Raw genomic sequence first — 18274 nt, 5'->3', positions numbered from 1 at the left:
CTCCACTGAGTGGAGACTCCTGGGTGTCCAGTTTGCCTGGGACTGTCCTGGTTTCAGCACTGGAAATCCCACATCCCAGGAAGCTCCTCCTTCCCTGATAAACTGGGACAGCGGGTCACCGTAGCTGTGGCCGAGCCTTCATCACCCCGGGAAGGCTATGGTGGCCACTGCCTGGCTTCTCAGAGTGGCGAACCCTGTGCTAGCCCTGCTCTGTGTGCTCAGTGCATGCTGGGGGAGTTATGCTCAATATTCTGGAGCGGTGGGGGTCAACCCAGACTGTATATTAAATCACCTCTGGAACTTTAAGGAAGTGCAGATGCTGGGCCCTTCCCCCAGTGTTTCAGATTGGCTTGGTTTCAGGTGGGGCTCACCCGCTGGCAGTTTTAAAAGGCTCCCTGGTGGTTTTCTCGCTGCAGGCTATGAGCCGCCATTTTGGAGCGTGCATTAGCAGAATTATACCAGGCGCTGTTGCTAGCTGAGTCCAAGAGAACACGTAGTCAGGGACTCCTTGGGTCCCCGTTTACAAGTTTTGCATGAAGCTAATTGTTTGAGGGTTTCTGCTTTGACTAATGACACCAATAAATGGGTTCCTTCTGTACATGCTTAACTGAACCAAAATCGTGGGGAAACCCTTTAAATAGGTAATGGGATTAAAGTACGGGTTTAGAACATTCTGCATTTGTTGGTTGACACTATGCAGAAGTGAGGCTGGGGAGCTTCCAAAGGGGGCTGGGGAAACAGAAATGTCTGCTTTGCTCAGGTGAAGGGGATGATGATGTTTAGTTGTCTGCAGTGTTGTTTAAATATAAATAAGAAAAGAATACATGGGTAAATAGAACATAAACATTTGCTAAATATTTGTTAACTGTTGTATTCATGTAGACAGACATTGGCTAGTATACAGTTGTTAAGTGTCCCCTTCTCTCATTTTCTCATTCATGTACACGAATTTGCTAGTCAGTCAGTTGTGTCTGACTCTTTGCAACCCCCTAGACTGTAGCCCACCAGGCTCCTCTGTCCATGGAATTTTCCAGGCAAGAATACTGGAGTGGGTTGCCGTTTCCTTCTCCAGGGGATCTTCCCAACCCAGGGATTGAACCTGGGTCTGCTGCATGGCAGACAGATTCTTAACCATCTGAGCCACCAGGGAAGCCCTTCATATACATACGTACCATTATACAGAGCATATATATATATACACACATACATGCATATACACATCTATCATCTATAAATACATATGTAAAAATACAGGTAATTAGTAAAACATTGGTTTGAAGCAGCATAGATTAAATTAAAAAAACAAAACAAAACAGAATTGACTTATTGGTTACCTTCAGGAAAATCACTGAGCTAATGGATATAAGGGAAAATGTCAGACAGGCACCAGTAATGGGATATTACAATAACAACGTCCAATCTTTCTCTGGAAGCTGGGCAAAGGAGCAGCACAGCGCCTTCAGGAGCTGCTGTTTGGAGATGGTCCTCCTTCCCTAGAACCCTGGGCTGAGGGGCCCGTGGCCTCTTGGGGAGTCCCCAGACTGTCGGGAGACACAAGTGGGAAGTGGGGATTTTGAAGATGGAGAGCAGCAGGCAGTGCTCAGCATGTCTTTCTCCTCAGTGGACGATGCCGTGATGGACAACGTGAGGCAGATCTTTGGCTTTGACAGTAACAAGAAGAACTTGGTGGATCCCTTTGTGGAAGTCAGCTTTGCAGGGAAAATGGTAAGAAGCAAGTAAACAAGAGGACTTGCGGGAGGTGGCAGCTGGCGTCTCTGTGGATGGGTGCTGGGCACCGTCCTGCCGTGCAGCACAGAGTTCGGGGTGCACAGGGCCTGCCGTGGGAGGCTGCGTGCGTGGGGAGTGGGGGCACTGATCACGGGACACGGGGTGAGACACGCAGGCCCAGCTCTCTGGGGCTAACGTGCACACACGCAGGTCTGCCCACGTGTGTGAGACAGACAGACAGGTGTGGATGGACACGGAGGGGACACAGGGATGGTGGATAGAGACAGGAATATTTGGGGGGAAATTAGGCAATAGTAAGTAAAGCAAACCAGATGTGAAGGCACAATGATAGGGAAACAAAAAATATGCAGTAAAACCATAATGATTATTTTTAGAAAGTTGTGCCAGGAGTTGAGTGGAGTAAGGCCACTCTGGTGGGGGTCCTGGGGATCACATACCTCTCTTCCTTCCTGCCCAGAGCGGGGCTGTGGCTCCTGTCCCTCTTGACTTCTGCTGGGACTCTTTCCTCCATTGCACATCTCTCCCTGACAGCCTCAGCTGCTCCCAGGCTTCAGTCATCGCCTCTCACAGAGGAATCCACAGCTGTGTTTAACTCTGAGCCTTCCCTTCAGCTCCGGAACTCCCTGTGCCTTTCTCTGTGCTGCCCACCCGCCTCCCGCTCGCCCTGTAAAGGCGTCATTTTCTGCCTATACCGCCCCACTTCCAGAAACTACTGTCTTTACCAGTACCACCATCAAAGGCAGAAAATGCGGGCCTGCCTTGATTCTTCCCTCTTTTTTTTGACCTCTCTACATCAAGATCCCACTGCTAGCTTTTGCCTTTAAAAATCCCGAGCTCTTTTCCTCTCTCCATGCCCCTAGCCACTGTCATCTCTCCCCTGGGCCACACAACAGCCTTGCGTCCGTTCTCTCGTCCGGGTTCTCGCCGTAGAAATCCACCAGCATATTTAGTGTAAAAGACAGCCCTGTCTGTAAAATGAAGTTCAAACCGCATAACCTGGTTGACCAGAGCTCACCCAGCCGAACTTTCTGGCCTCATCTCCATGGCCAATATGAGCTTGTACAGTCTTTGTGCGAGTGCGGAGCATCGCGCCCCCTCCTGGGCGGACGCGGCCCTGCAGCCTGCTCGGAGGGCGGAGTCGAGCCGGTTTCAGCGCCACTGGCTCGCTCGCCGCGCTCAGCTTCGGGTACAAACCGCACAGCCCGCACGTGCGCGTGTGTCTTCTCGTCTGCCCTGCGGTCACGCCTCTAGCCTTTCCCCGGGCCTGTGCACTCCTGGCTCCTTCTTGGTCTTCCTCCCCGCAAAATGTGCTGCATCGTTCAAGATCCAGCTTCCGTCACCCACACAGGCTTGCTGTGTTAATTCAGCCCTCGGGGCTCTACGCGGCCTTAGGCACTGCTCTCTTTAAGTCCGTTTTCCATTGCTTTAGGTTGTTCGTTAGCATCTGTTCCTCGGGAAACAGCCCGATCGCGCTTACTCTGTAACCTCAGAGCAGAGACTGTGGTGGAAATACTGGAAATGGGGGAGAATGACATTTCCGGAGGGCTCGGCCTCCGCCCCGGCTCCCGGAACCCCACTCCGCTGGGCTCCCGGGTCCCACCATTGGAAACGGGCGGGCAGAGCAGAAGGGCTGAGGACCAAGCGCGAGGGCTCGCGCCTGCAGCCAGCTGTGCTTTGCTCCGGAGGCAGAGGCGGGGAGCGGGCATACAGGCAGGCGTTGTAGGACAGTTAGGGGAGCCTTTACAAGCTTAACAACAAACGCTAAAAGCGAGGGTGATGATGGAGGTGGTGTGCGCTCCCATTCACACAGCACTTTGCAGTCTTCCTTTTCAGTTAATCTATTCTTACGTTCATTTTGGAAACAAGGAGGGTCTGCCTGCCCATCCCACCAACAAAGGACCTTTGAGGTCAGGGGACCAATTGCTGAGGTCCAGGTTGATTTCAGAAAGGAGAAAGGCCTTGGATAAGCTTATTTCCTCTGCCTGCTACCTGATACCACCACCCTCCGCCTCCCTTATTTTGTTTTCTTTCTTCTTTTATTATTGATGCACACATTTATTAAGGAATTTTGAAAACTACAGGAAAAAGTAAATAACATTACCGGTAAAGCATCATACAAGATTTATGTTTGGTGCTTATCTGTCTAGCTTTTTATTTTATTTTACTATGTATCAATATTAGATGCTTTATTGAAGCATTTTTTAAAATTATTTAAAACCACAAAATTTGTAAAACTGTTCAATGAACATTTACCCACTGGTACAGCCTCCACTTAGATGAAACAATTGTGAATGTTTTGCTGCATTTACTTTCTCTCTATGTATATGGATATCCCCGCCCCCCCCCCCCCCACACCACCTGACTGAATCATTTGAAACGTAGTTACACACTTTGCCTCTAAAGGCTTCAGCATACATCTCCTGAGAAAAAGAAAATTCTTTGTAACCACAATAACATTACCACACCTAGGAAATTAGCAGTTATTTTCTATTCTTGTCAGATATTGGCTCATATAAATATCTTTGATTATCCCCCAAATGTCTTTCAGAGCTGGTTTAATTTTGTTCCAATCTAAGACCCAACTGGAATTTATGCTCTGCATTGGTATCTTCTGTAACAACCTTACTCCCATCTCCCCTCCCATTTTTCTCAGCCCATGAGATTGCATCTTTGAAGAGCACGAGCCATTTGTCCATGCCCTGGGTTTGTCCCACCATTTCCTTCTGGTTTTGTTTAACTTGTTTTTCTGGCCCCTGTATTTCGAAGTTAGGTCTCGGACCAGATTAAATTCAAATGAACTATTTTGGCAGGAACACATCATAGGTGAGGTTTCGTACATTGCATTTGCATCACAACAGGAAACAGAATGTCAGCATGTCCCATCGCTGGTTACTCGGTTAAGGTGGTGTCTCCAGGTCTCTCCCTTGTCAAAGCACACACTCCGCTTTGTACTTTGCAGGTAATCTGTGGACACAATCTCAGTCTGCTGATATCCTGTTTCTCAACAACCTCTTACCTAATGGGCAACCTAGCCACTGACCTCCTTGCCCGAATTAGTCATTCACTGGGGGTTGCAGAGGGGTGATTCCCTCATTATCATTCCTTCTCTCTTTATTAGCATTTTTTTTTTTTGTAAAGAAGAGCTTCTCCTCCCTTCTTCCCCTTTGAGTGTTAATATGCTCCTTCATACTTATTAATTCAGTGTGTTAAAATCAGTCACTATGGTGCTGGATATGTGACCCCTCCTGCCTTCGAGCTGCTCCTCCAACCCAGGCTAATGCAGGGCTCATGGGAAATGTCTGTGAGAGAGGGAACACGAATTTTAAACTCATTCACACTGGGCTACAAATGCTCGCTGTGGGTCTTACACAAGTGCAGTTTTGGTTTGGGCTTTGGGTCAGAGTCTGATGCCCTGTACCTGGCCTTAGAGGGACTGTGATGAGATGAATGAAGGCAGGAAGGAAGCAGGCAGTTTGGCTGGACACTGAACTCCAAGGACCAGAATTAGTTTTCCCAACTTGAGAGATAGGAAAGTCATGTCTCAAGACATGTGTTTTTCTTCCACATTCCCAACATAGTGGGGTGCTGTGATGATGACTAGAACCAAGACTGGCCTGCCTTCAGTTCAGTGGCTTTCTTTGAAGCTGAATCTCAGCGCTCTGAGGCTCCTAGCTGCACCTGGCTCCTTGCAGCGCCTTCACCTCCCTAGGTCTCTTCTGTTCTGAGATGCCCTTGGCTGTCCCTGGGGCTTTTTCTAGGAAGGTACAGATGTCTGGGCTGGGGAAGGGTGGTGGTGATGGGGGTGGGGGACCTGGCCCAGGCAAGGGAATATGTCAGGCTGGTTGGTGTGGTCCCTAGGCCTCTGTGTCCCCCACTGTCTGCCCCAGCCACTTCTTCGTGGTCTCCCCTACTCTCTCTGCTGCCCTTATCTCCAGTCTCATCCTACCCGTCCCTCTCTTTGGCCTGGTGTGTCGCTTTTTCTCATTACATCCGATTCAGTTGTCCTGGGGATTTGTTCCTTGTGTCGCCCTAGCCTGGCCCTCTTTGCATTTCCTCTTATGGACACTTGGTGTCGCTGTTATCTAGGCTGCGAACCATACCTGGTTGGGCCGTGCTCCCGAGGGGCTAGAAGGGTGTGTGTGTGTGGTGCATCCTCTCAGGCACGTATCACACTTCTTCATGGTGTGGGGAAAAGACAGGGGAGGTGCTTGGAAGGCAGAGTGGGAGGCTTTGAAGCAACTTTTTTTTTTCAAGAATAAAACTTATTAATCGTAAAAAAAAAAGAAAATCACAGAAAGCAAGGAGAATGAAAAGCAATGCCTCATATTTCTGTACTGTGCGCCACCTTGGAGATGAGGACTATTCACGTTTGTTTATGTTTCCTGCCGCTCTCACGCCTTCCGTCTGGCACGCCAACCCCTCTCCCCGTCCATTGCCCTCACCACCCTGCCCCACTGGAAAAAAATTGGATTCATGATACAGTTGGATTCAGCATACAGTCTGTCTTCGTTATTCACAGAGTCTGTTTGCAGATTTGCCTACTTGCTAAAATTTGTTTGTAATCCCCAAGCCAGTCCTTGCAGTGCTTTGGTCATCATGTGCAGAGCTCCGGACAGTTCGATTTGGCTGAGGCGCGTGCTGCCAGCTGAGCCGGGCGCTGTGCTCCCTTGCGTGTTTCAGCGCTCATCCTGTAATGTGTTTTTTCCTGGTCTATTCGGTGTCATTTTTTGTTTTTGCGTTTTGGGTTTTTTTTTTCCGCTGGTGATGTCTGCGTTTACAGTGGCTCCCAAGTGTAGTGCTGAAATGCTGCCTGGTGTTTCTCAGTGTAAGGAGACTGTGAGGTGCCCCATGGAGAACCACGTATTTGGTAAATTTTGTTCAGGCCTGAGTTAAAGTGCTGTTGGCTGTGAGTTCAGTGTTAATAAACCCACAGTATATTAATATAATGAGAAAGGTGTCTTGAAACAGAAACACACATAAAACAAAGTTACTGGTCAGTTGACCAAAAAAATGTTGTGACAGAGGCTTGCAGGCCCCTAACCCTGTGTTTCCCTTGGGAGCAATGCTTCAGTATTCACTTACAGAATGTGTAACCACTGCCAGAATAAGTCAACTATATCTACTTGGTTTGGTAAACTGCGTTTGTTGTCTAACTTTCCTTAGGTTATTAAATAGCCTTTGAAGTAAATTTTTGCTATCTGCTGTAATATTTCATTAAACGAATATAACATGACATTTAAACTATTTTTGGATGTCTTTTTTTTTTTTTTTGGAATTTCCCTCTTTCATGAACAACTCTGTGAGGAACATCAGTATATAGGAATCTTTGTCCACACTCTGCCTTTTCATAGGGAAGTTTCTAGAACCAGGTCAGAGGGCATGCTTATTTTTGAGTGTTTGATACAGATGGCCAAATGGCCTTCTGTCATGAAGGGAAGGAGAGTTAAAAAAAAAAAAAAGACACAGATAAGAGGAGGAGAAGGAGGAGGGGGAGGAGGGAGCTCGGTGTGGGGAGAGGAGGCAGGGGTGGAAGGCTTCTGGGTGCTTCTAGGGCCAGAGGTCGCGCTGGCCTGTGGTGTGGCGGGGGCCCTGCTATTCAGGCTACCGCACACACATCTTGGTGGCTCTCTCAGAGGGAACCTCCAAGGGCAGATAGGTGGAAGTGCTTGCTGGGGAGAAGGCCTGTGGCTTCCGGGGGCAGGGCTTGGGGAGGGTGGGGACCACCTGTGCCTCTCATCCAGGGAGCTGAGGAGCGATGTTGGCAGGGCCTGTCTGTTGTGTCTGATGAAAAAGTCCTCCATTTCTTTCTTTTTCTCTTTTGTTATTTCAAACTTTTGTTCATCTAAGTTTTGAATTAAATAATACATTTATTATGTACACCATATCCATTTACTTATCATCCATCATGAAAACCCTACCTCTCACCCTGTACCTGTCCAGCTGTCCTCCGGTCATCTCCTCCCTTGCACAGGAAATCATTGTTGGTTTCTTCTGCGTCATTCTGGCTTCATTATGTGCATGCCACATGTCTGACCATGAATTCTTACCTTTACACCTTTAACGCACATGCTTGCACATGATACTTACTGCTCTGCACCTTGGTTTTCTTCACTTTTCACCTCAAAAGTTGTTTCATACCGTAGAGTGGTCCTCATTCTCTAGAGCGGCATAGCGCCCCATTCTGTGGATGGGCCGTTCTTTATCCAAGCTGTCCTCTGTTGGTGGCTATGCGGGTTGTTCCACGTCCTCCCTAACTGGAGTCATGCTGCAGAGAATAATCTCAGTTCAGTTCAGTCGCTCAGTCGTGTCCAACTCTTTGCGACCCCGTGAATTGCAGCACACCAGGCCTCCCTGTCCATCACCAACTCCCGGAGTTCACTCAGACTCACGTCCATTGAGTCGGTGATGCCATCCAGCCATCTCATCCTCTGTCGTCCCCTTCTCCTCCTGCCCCCAATCCCTCCCAGCATCAGAGTCTTTTCCAATGAGTCAACTCTTCGCATGAGGTGGCCAAAGTACTGGAGTTAGACGCATGTTATTCTGCACATGTGCAAGTATTTCTGTAGGATAATGTCTAGAGGCAGAACTGGTAGGTCAAAGGGCATCTGCATTTGTAATTTTTGAAAGGTAGTGGCCAATTGCCCTTTGGAGAGGTTGAGTTGTTCTCTCCCCAACAAAATCTGAGCGAGCAGTTTCCCATCGCCTTGCCAAGACAGGGCTGACAGGCTTTAGAGACTTTTATGACTCTGATAGATGAGACACGGTATCTCATTCGTTCTGTCTGTGTTTCTTCAATTATGAGGGAGACGGCACATCGTTCTGTGTGCTTTTACAGCCCTTGGTGTACCCGCTCCTGAGAACTGTGAGTCCCACTCTGCCTTTTGTTCCATCTAATTGTTGGATTCTTTTCTTTCCTTACTCCTTTCTTTGCTCACACAAGCGCCAAATCCTGGCACCCATCCCTACCCCCAGACTTTGCCTGGGCTCTTCTCACAGGGAGGAGGGGACGATGGGCACGGGGCCGATATTGGGTGGATCAGGGATGAAGAAACAGTCCTGACCCCCAGGGAAGCCACACTCTCATTTGATGGAGAGTCTTGTCAGTTGCTCATTAGATGAGATAATTATGTAAATGCTTCGCACAGTCAGGGCCCACAGTCAATGCTCTGAGGAAGGCTGCTCCTTATTTCCATGTAGGACACAAACCTTCCAGCATCTGAGGCAGAGCCTTCGCCCGCTGCCCTGCATGGGTACAGGATGCCCCGGGCAGCATCAGTGCCTCCCTGGGGACTCCTGCGCAGAGTAGAACCTGTGAGCTGCTAGTTTGGACCCAGTTCTTGCCTCTGCTAGGTTTCTTGTTGTGGAAAGCCCGGTCTTTTGAGCAGGGCTGATTGGAGGCAAACTGTGGCCTATGAGGCTTGTATCTTAACTGAATTTTCATCTTCCTCTCAGAATACTGGTGTATGGCCCCCTGCCCAGCCCTTCAGCTCCCTTTTCCTCTCCCCCTCCCCGCGTGCACAGTCTTCCAAAGGGGCAGGTGATCTGCACTGATGGGCGAAGGGAATTGCCTCAGATGCTAGGACTCCTGGGAAAGCTGGTCTGGACTCAGGGTTGTGGCCATACTTAGGGTCATGGCCATAATGGGAGGGAAGGGAAGGGAACTTCCAGCCAGAGGTATGAGATAAGGGAGAGGCTTGTGACTTTCAAACAATCTGTCCCTCCCTCCATGCCCCGGTGGGTCTGACCTACCATTGAGCTTTGTCTCTGGAAAGATTCCTGGTGTCTAAGCCCACTGCCTCAGGTTCCATAGCCCCCAGGGCCTTCTGCCCAGCCCGAAGGGTGGTTAACTTGGCTGACAGTGGGTGCCCTTTGGTGTGGTGGTCCCCAGGGGTACCCAGAGTCCCCTCAAAGCTCCATTCACCTATCCTCATTGTCTTCTAGCTCTGCAGCAAGATCCTGGAGAAGACGGCCAATCCTCAGTGGAACCAGAGCGTCACACTGCCTGCCATGGTGAGCCTCACCTCCATGAGCCGGGGCTCCCAGCCTCCCGCTCCCAGGAGGGCCGGGCTCCCAGCCTTCCCAGCTCCCGCCTGCCTCCCAGATTTCCACTTCTTCAGAAGGCCTCCACCCCCACACATCTCTCTTCCCTCCTTAGTTTCCATCCATGTGTGAGAAAATGAGGATTCGTGTCGTAGACTGGTGAGTCCTGCATCTGGGGACCTTTAGAGGTGGCTGTTGTCAGGGGTCACTGGGTCCTTCGGTTTCCTTGCGTTCAGTCTGCATGTAGCAGGGGAGTCTGTTTCAGGTGAGGTGGTGTCCTCACACAGAGGCCAGAGAAGGAGAGGGCGTGGGCTGCTAGGAAGCTTACTCACAGTGGGTTGGGACGGCTCCAAGAACCAGAGATCCCTGGGGCCAGAAGGGCCCAGGGAGCCTTCCTGGGGGAAGTGGGGTTTGGGGAAGTTCGAGATGAAGGCATCCTAATGAAGAGAGGATCATAAGCAGAGGCAAGGAGGCTGCAAAGAGCAGAGCTTCCAGGAGGGTAGACTGAGACTCCCCAAGGGCTGGTAGGATGGAAGAGATCTCCAGGCTGGAGAAGGGGGCCAGGTTGCCCAAGCAGGGGATGGCACTGCTGTCAGGAGCAGGGGAGTAGCCACAGGGCCATCCTGGAAAATTAGTATCTAGCTCTTGTGAGTGTCTGTGTGCTCCAGGCCCTCTGCCCAGTGAGCTCTTTACACGCCCGTCTCACCTGATGCTCAGCTCGACTCTGGGTATGGCCCGACCTTACAGACGAGGGAGCATGTCTGAATAGATTGAGTGCCCTGTCTGGGGGTACAGCTGGAAGCAGCTGAGGCCAGGCTCGAACTCAAGCCTGTGCTTAACCGCCGGGCCATGCACTGAGGTGCCCTGTCTCACACCGAGGGCTGCAGGGGTCCCCATGTGCCATCTCCAGGGCCTTCCCTACACCAGGCTTCCCCCAAAGAGAGAGCTGTCCTTTCTCTGCCCCCAGAGAGTCTTGGCTGTGTGGTTCCCAGCGTGTTGTCCTTTGGTCTTCGGCCCATGTCACCCCCAGCCAGGAGGATAATGAGAGACTGGGGAAAACCCCCAGGCCACAGAGCCATTAAAGTGTGCGCCAGGTCCCCAGCCTGAGAGAGAACAGCTTGTGAGAATTAGAGGAGAGGAAGGCAGTGTGAGGAGGGCCAGCAGGGAGAGGCCTCCGGGGCCCCGACCGCCAATCTGCTCTGTGGGAGGCGGTTTGGGGCGACGAGCTCTGCGTCCACAGAGCTGTCCCTTCGCCTCGCTGTGTGCGTGCACGAGTGTGCCCTGGGTGCAGGTCTGTGCGGCAGTGTGAGTGAATGCACGCGGGCGCCATGACCCCTGTGTTGTGGATGGGTCCCGCCCGAGTCCGTGTGAGCCGTGTGAGGCACCGACATACTGTACAATCCAAACACATTACGGAATCTGGTGGTGGCTTCTCTGGTTTAGGTTGAAGTGGCATTTTTATTGTGAGTCTATTTTCAGACTTGCTGTATTTTCCAAAAGCAACCCCAAGCCCCAAAACCCAACTCTTGGCCAGAAATCATTCTGCTGCTGCAAGTTCCTATCCAGAAAAGGGCTTTCTTCCCAGAAAACTCAGATAAATTTGTACTATTACCTGAATCCTAGAAATACGATATGGTCCACATGGCCTTTTCTCTGTAACTTAATCTTTCATTCAGTTCTTAAAGAATTCTTTTCATTAAAAACCAAAACCCCCCAAAACTACCCCCTCCTCCTCAAAAAAACCTGACTCAAAACCTCTCTCTTCCCATTCAGATTCAGGTGAGCCCAGAGGTCAGAAATCCTATTTTGCTCCAAGAGCTATTGGTCTTCTCTAGGGTTTGGTCGTGAAGGCAGTTTAGAAGTGTCGTCAACTGTCAATTATCTGGTGTTGATAATCTCATTGTAAAATGTTTAAGGGACTCTTTACTTCCCCGTTTCTTGTCACTCACCATGAAAAGTGATACAGATCTGTGCTGACAATTCACTCCTCCTAATGTAGCCCCCGCCCTGATACAAAACTTTAACGCTTAACCACCTCCCTGGGAAATACAGAGAGGAAGGAAGGGAGCAGCAAAGATCTGGTGTCTCATGGCTGTCAGATTTAAAAGAAAAATGACATCACCATGCTCAGGTGGGTCTTTCACCGTGAAGCACGTGGATGTCATCTTCTGAAGCTGCCTGTGGTCAAGGGATGCACAGCAGGAAGAGAGGGCTACTGGGCTCCAAGAGAAGGGAAGATGCACATGGGGAACCTTCTGGAAGGAGATAGAGCCTGCCCCTCCAGTCTTGGCACTGTGGTGTTTTTGGACTGGAAACGTCTTTGCAGTGAGAGACTGTCCTGTGCGTTGTAGGGTGTTTGGCTACAATCACAGCCTCTCTCTATGGCTCCCCTCTATACCAAAAATGTTTCCAGGTGCCAAATGTCCCGGGGTCAAAAATCTCTGGGTTGAGAACTCTCGGTCTAGCCTGACAGGGAAGCAGCAGGCTTCTGCAGGCACGGCTCTGGTTTCCCCATGAGGCGTATCTTGCTCAAGTCCCACCTTTGTCATCCTGCCTGCCTCGGCTTCTTCTCTAGACTGGGGCTGACTGCAGGGCCTGCCTCAGAATCCTGCCTCAGGATTAAATGACGTGACAGTTTCAGCACTGTGCTTGGCTCTCAGGAGGTGCCCAGCAAAAGGTGCCCAGCTGTTACTACATATGGTTGTCAAGGGGGCAGGTGTTGGGCAGAGGAAGGGTCTGCACAGAAACGCTCAGTCCTGGAGCTTCCCCCACGGTCCCCTATGATGGGTAGGAGGGGAGAGGCCTTCTTTGGGGAGGCAGGACCAGTCCCATTTTGGAGCCAGAAGCTGTGTGGACCTTGTTGAGAGTGCTGGGCCAGGAGTCAGGATACCAGTTTCTGTCCTGGCTCCTCCCCTCCCTCCTGGGCTGACCTTGGGCGAGGACTTTGCATCTCCGAGTCTGTTTCCTTCCATCTGTGCAGTAGAGATTTAATAAAAGTACCTATTCCCCAAGGCCATTGTAAGGATCCTTGGTGATCAAGGAAGCTAGAAGTGCTTTGTCACATACAAAATCAGATAAAAAAAAAAGAGCTGTGTATTAGCTACCCTAAGCTAGTTAAGACTGTGGGCTTCCTTGGAGAGAGTTTCTTTCTGGTCCCCTGGTTTTTCTCCTTCGTCTGCTATGTCTTAGCTCTCAGAGCCTTGCTCTCCCTGGGCTTGGGGGTCTGGCTCCCTGGGCGGCCTCCTGCTCCCCTGTACTGCTCCTGCCTCAGGCCTCCTCCTTTTCAACCTGCAGCTGTGCCCACGGACTTCCAGCTTGGCTGCTGGGATGCTGATGGACTGGGTTCCCCCCAGAGGAGTCTTGAGTAACACTTTCTTTCCAGTCTCTTTTCGCCAAACATTACTAGGCCTCCATAACATCCCTGGTGTGAAGACTGGGACCCCTAACAAACGATGCATAACTCCGGCCATTTCCTCCCTGGGTGGGTTGTGGCCTGCGAATCCCACCCGTGTTCAGGCCCTTTCTGCCCCTCGCTCTAGGGACCGCCTCACCCACAACGATATTGTGGCCACCACCTACCTGAGTATGTCGAAGATCTCTGCCTCTGGAGGCGAGATAGAAGGTGAGTGCCCCTCTGTGCTGCCCTCTGGTCCCCATGCTCTCCCCTGTCCCACTGCAACTGTCTTACACCTCTAGCTTTAAGAGTTTGCAGAAAAGGGAAGTCTATAAGGTCTTCGTTGCCCATTTCCCAGGAAGAAGGGCTTTGGCCAGTGAAAGAGATAGGCTTGTGTTTAGGACTGGCCTCACTGTGGAATGATTCCTGCAGATGATCTTGGGGCTGTGGCCACACCATCCACCGGGTTCTCTGTTGGCTGACTGTTGGCTAGCAGTTCCTAGTTTGAAATGGCTTTCATTGGTCTGTTAGAAAGTAGTGCGTGATCATTTGTACAATTTAAAAGAGATAATCTGAAAGAACAATATACAAATTTACTCGCAAAATTATCCATCAGCCTCTCCTCCCAGACAAGAGGTAAATATTAATATTCTGGGGCCTGTTTCTGTGTATGTGTGTATATGATAAACAGTGTTTTGAACAATTTTTAATTGTTTTGACAATTGCTTTTTGTCACTTGGCAATATAACATAGACGTTTATTCATGCTATTAAGTATTCTACAATATGGTGAACGCGCCATAGACCACATTAACTAAATGTTGAATATTTAGGTGTTTTCTAATTTTTCCATTTTATAAGGAGCTAACTTGATATTGAGTATTTTTGTAGCTGAATCTTTATGTAATTCCTGATTTTTCTTTTGCATAAATGCCTTGAAGTGGAATTGCTGTGTCAAAAGATTTGAACATTTTAAAGCTTTTAGTGTATATAAAAATTGCCCTACAAAACGACTGGACTCATTTATACTCTAATCTCTCAAGCTTATTTTGCTGCATCCTTATCAACACAAAGCAAGATAATGATGTTTTTAAAGAACTTTGTCAATTTGTTGGGTGCATTTCATTGTTGCCTTAATTTTATTTCATTGGTATCTGGTAAAGTTGACCAATGTAAAATTTAAAATATTTAATATTCATCTTACATTTGCAAATTATATATTTTTTACAAATTATATATATTTATATACTTTAAAATTTATTCTGCTGTAAATTGCCTATTCATGCTTTGTCCATATTTTTGATGGTATGTTTGTATTTTTCTCATTGTTTTTTAAGAGTTCTGTATGTAGATGGAGGTTAACTTTCTCCTGTCATCTATGTTGTGAATAATTTTTGTCAATTTTATCATTTAATAGTTTTAACTATTCAATTTAAAAATTTTACATAGCCAAATATATTAATTTTTTCCTTAGTGAATTAGGCAAGGGTTTAACATTACTTTTTAAAAAATTGTTCTTCTTTGGTGATACCAACACTGTATGTTGAATAATCTTTTCCCTACATTTTGAAATGCCACTTTTATCCCCTACTAAATTCCTAAATGTGTTCTTGGTCCTATTTCTTGATTTTCTATTATCTTTAATTGGTATGTCTGCTTATTATTTCTTAGGTTTTGGTATCTGGGCTGTGCTGGCTCTGTAAAATTAATTGGAAAGATTTAAAGTCTTTTCTAACATCTGGAACAGTTTATATAACATAAGAATATAGTCTTTTGAGGGTTTGAAAGAATTCACCCATAAAACCGTGTGGGCTGGGTGCCCTTTCTGAGTGGCTGTTGCACTAGCTCTAAAACCTTTTCAGTTTCTCCTGTGATCATTGGTATTTTTAGTTTGTTACTTTTACTACAGTTAATTTTGATAATCTACATTTTCCTAGAAAAATATTTATTACATTGAGGTCTTCCAATTTTTTTATAGTGTTGTGCAGAGCAATCTTTTATGATTTAAACAATTCTCTCTACTTTCTTATTTCTAATGATATGAGTTTGAATTTTCTTTTTTCTTGATTAGTCTTGTTAGAAGTTTTTCTTTCTCCCTCCTGTATTGAACTTTTCAAAGAAAAGTTTTTGGACTTAGATATGAGTTCTAATGGGCTTCCCAGCTGTGCAATAGTAAAGAATCCATCTGCCAATGCAGAAGACACAAGAGACTTGGGTTTGATGCCTGGGTCAGGAAGATCCTCTGGAGTAGGAAATGGCAACCCACCCCAGTATTCTTGCTGGGAAAATTCCATGGACAGGGGAGCCTGGCGGGCTATAGCTCATGGGGTCGCAAAGAGCTGGACACATCTGAATGAATGTGCACAGGCACACTTTAGTTCTAATATTTTCTAATTTTTTATTCTCTCATCTTTTAAATCTTCTCTTTAACTCTCTTTAGACATATTTTGTTGTTTCCTTTTTAACTTTCTAATTGTGTGCTGAGTTGCTCAGTCATGTCTGATTCTTTGTGACCCCATGGACAGTAGCCCACCGGGGTCCTCTGTCCATGAGGATTCTCCTGGCAAGAACACTGGAGTGGGTTGCCATGCCCTCCTCCAGGGGATCTTCCCAACCCAGGGATTGAACCCAGGTGTCCTGATTGTAGGTGGATTCTTTACTGTCTGAGCCACCAGGGAAGCCCAACTTTCTAGTTAACTTGTGTTTATGTTCAGTATTTCTTATTTAAGTAATGGAAGTGTGGTTTCTGCCACATATGTCATGCTTTTGGCCTTCAGGAAATCCCAAGGTTGTATTTATCTCTATTTTTTACTTTTATTTTTTACATTTAGATATTTAATCTATTTTGAGCTTCTTTTGATGTGTTTTCTGAGAGCAGTTTGATTTGATTCCTTTATAGACAGTTTTTCTTCTTTTCTGGCTTGTAGGAATGTCTCTTTTTACTTGTAGTTTAAAAAATTATTTTGATCGGTCTAGGAGCAAGACTCTTGAATTTTTTCTGAGACACAGTGAATTCTTAAATCTGAGTTGAGGACTGATTTCATCTACTCTAATATTGTTGTCTGAGCAGCTGAAGACATGGAGAGGGGTGGGATAAGAGCTGTTCTGGAGCCAGGGAGCTCCAAGAGAGTTGTTCCAGTCTCCTCCCACCAGTCCCAACCTTGTAAGGTCCTTACAAAAATCCAGTGAGACTATAAATGTCACATTCTGGAACACAATAAACCCTAAAGTAATGTTGCTCTTTAGTATCATGATTATTGGCTTTCTGCATCCCTATTCTGATTTTTCCCCCCTGTACCAATTCTGCTTTTTACTGCTTCCCATGTGGTTTAAGACTGGCTATTGCATTTTTAGTTTCTTGTCATGCCTTCCTTTCCCTCCATCTTTCCTTTTATATTTTCCTTTTCCTCTTTGTTCTCTCCCTCGTTGTGTTTTGTTCCACAAAAGTTACGTCTTCCTGCACTCTACTGAGGATTCCAAATCATTTCTTGAGAGTTCAAGGTGAACACCCTCCTGAATTTTACAGACGCTGTTTCCTCCCTATTTCCCTATCCTGGTTGGCCCTCTGTTTTTCCCCTCCCCTTTTATTCACTCTCACACACTCTTGCAAGATCTGGCCAGTGTGGTGTCTTTCCACAGACAGGGTGTGTGGGTCTCTGTCCATCCATCTTCTCAGATCTTTATCTGGAGGTCAGGTTAGCATGCCCAGTTTCTGGCAGATTCCACCTAACACTTCTGAAGTTGACCAGTCTCCTCTAGATTCTCTGAAACATTTAAATATATATATATACAAGTAAAAAATCTGCAATGAACTTCCAGTTTCCCTCCCGATGCGTTAACATCTAGCTGCCATGCTCATTTCATCACTGATACTTGTCATTGTTGGAGTATACCAAAACTCCTTCCCAGAAGCCCCTGCTAAAGGGCTTGTCCTGCCCCAGCCCCTGCCCGTCCTGACTGTGGGAACTGCTGGTCCCAGGATGTGGTCCGCCTGTAGTTGCTGTCCGATAGTTGGATGCAGAGCTAGAAAGATGGGAAGTGAGGGCAGCGTGTCATGCAGGTGGGTGGGAGAGACACTATCCTAGGCTCCCCATGGATCAGAACTCCTGCATGGAAGGAATCTCTTCTCCAGTTTGCCGGCTCGTGCCGTCCCTGTCCCTGAGTCCAAGGGCAAATGTTGGCAGAGGCACAAGGTGCCTTTCTGACTGGTTTCCAGCAGCCACTGTTTCACGAGGCTACAGCTCTGCCAGCTGTCAGCCACCCGAGGGAGAGTTTAGATGCCTGTGCCCCCATCAGTCTTCATGTCTGGGGGTGGTGTTGACCTTGCCCTTTTCCAGGGTCGTCATGAGTATTTGAATGCGAACATGAGAAAGATGTTTATATGGTCACTAGATGGCGCTCAAGCCATGGGCAACCCATTGTGGTTCATGGACCACAGGCTCCCACAGTTTGTTTTGGACATCAATGAGAATCTTCTTGTCACCAGCTAAGCAGTTTTAAGTACAGTTAAATAGCTTGATCTCTGTAGCAATAAAACAGTTAGACTTATTGCTCAAACTGGAGCCGTTCTTCTCAAGCTCTCTCTAGGCCTGGAAGGTTAGCCGTTGCCTGCCTCCCTGCCACGCTTCTCCCGCTTGTCCTGAGGCCACCTCCGAATGTCACTCCCACTTGTCCTGAGGCCACCTCCGAATGTCACTCCAACTTTGAGCTCTTTTTGTTTTTCTCCACCCTAGGGTGTTCCAGAATATCTGGGTGATGTGTGGCCCTTGCTTTTCCCACTACTCTCAAAGCTCAAACTAAACCAAACTATAAAAATGGATTCTTTCTCTATATTCTCCAGCCTCACAGTTCACCAGATTATTTAATCCAACCAGGAATTTTTGTTTTCGTGTTTTGTTGTTATTTCCAGCTAGGACAGGACCTAACGCTAGCCTCTTAAGCACTTTTGACTGCAGGTTTGCCTGGCACACTTAAGTATTCCTTGGACCCTATGCTCCAAAGCATTTAGTAAAAAATTTATTTATTTATTTATTTTTTTAATGAGGAGTGCTTTCCTGAGAAGCCTCAGTCCTTTTGAAAGGTAGCAGGCACA

At 47.7% G+C, this 18274-nt stretch overlaps 1 protein-coding gene across 22 annotated transcripts in view; it reads left to right on the top strand.

The window, feature by feature from the left end:
• Positions 1-18274, top strand: part of DYSF (dysferlin) — a 222320-nt gene that overhangs the window by 71686 nt on the left and 132360 nt on the right. For all 22 annotated transcript variants that reach the window (XM_070798437.1, XM_070798445.1, XM_070798453.1 and 19 more), the window contains 4 exons: positions 1622-1725; positions 9691-9759; positions 9905-9948; positions 13329-13411. In XM_070798437.1, the coding sequence (XP_070654538.1) occupies positions 1622-1725; positions 9691-9759; positions 9905-9948; positions 13329-13411 (300 nt within the window). The remainder of the gene's footprint in view (positions 1-1621; positions 1726-9690; positions 9760-9904; positions 9949-13328; positions 13412-18274) is intronic.

This window comes from Bos indicus, chromosome 11 (genome assembly GCF_029378745.1).
Source record: "Bos indicus isolate NIAB-ARS_2022 breed Sahiwal x Tharparkar chromosome 11, NIAB-ARS_B.indTharparkar_mat_pri_1.0, whole genome shotgun sequence".
Taxonomy (NCBI): Eukaryota; Metazoa; Chordata; class Mammalia; order Artiodactyla; family Bovidae; genus Bos; species Bos indicus.
Note: the sequence above shows the minus strand (reverse complement) of the source record. Positions and strands in the feature narration are given on the sequence as shown.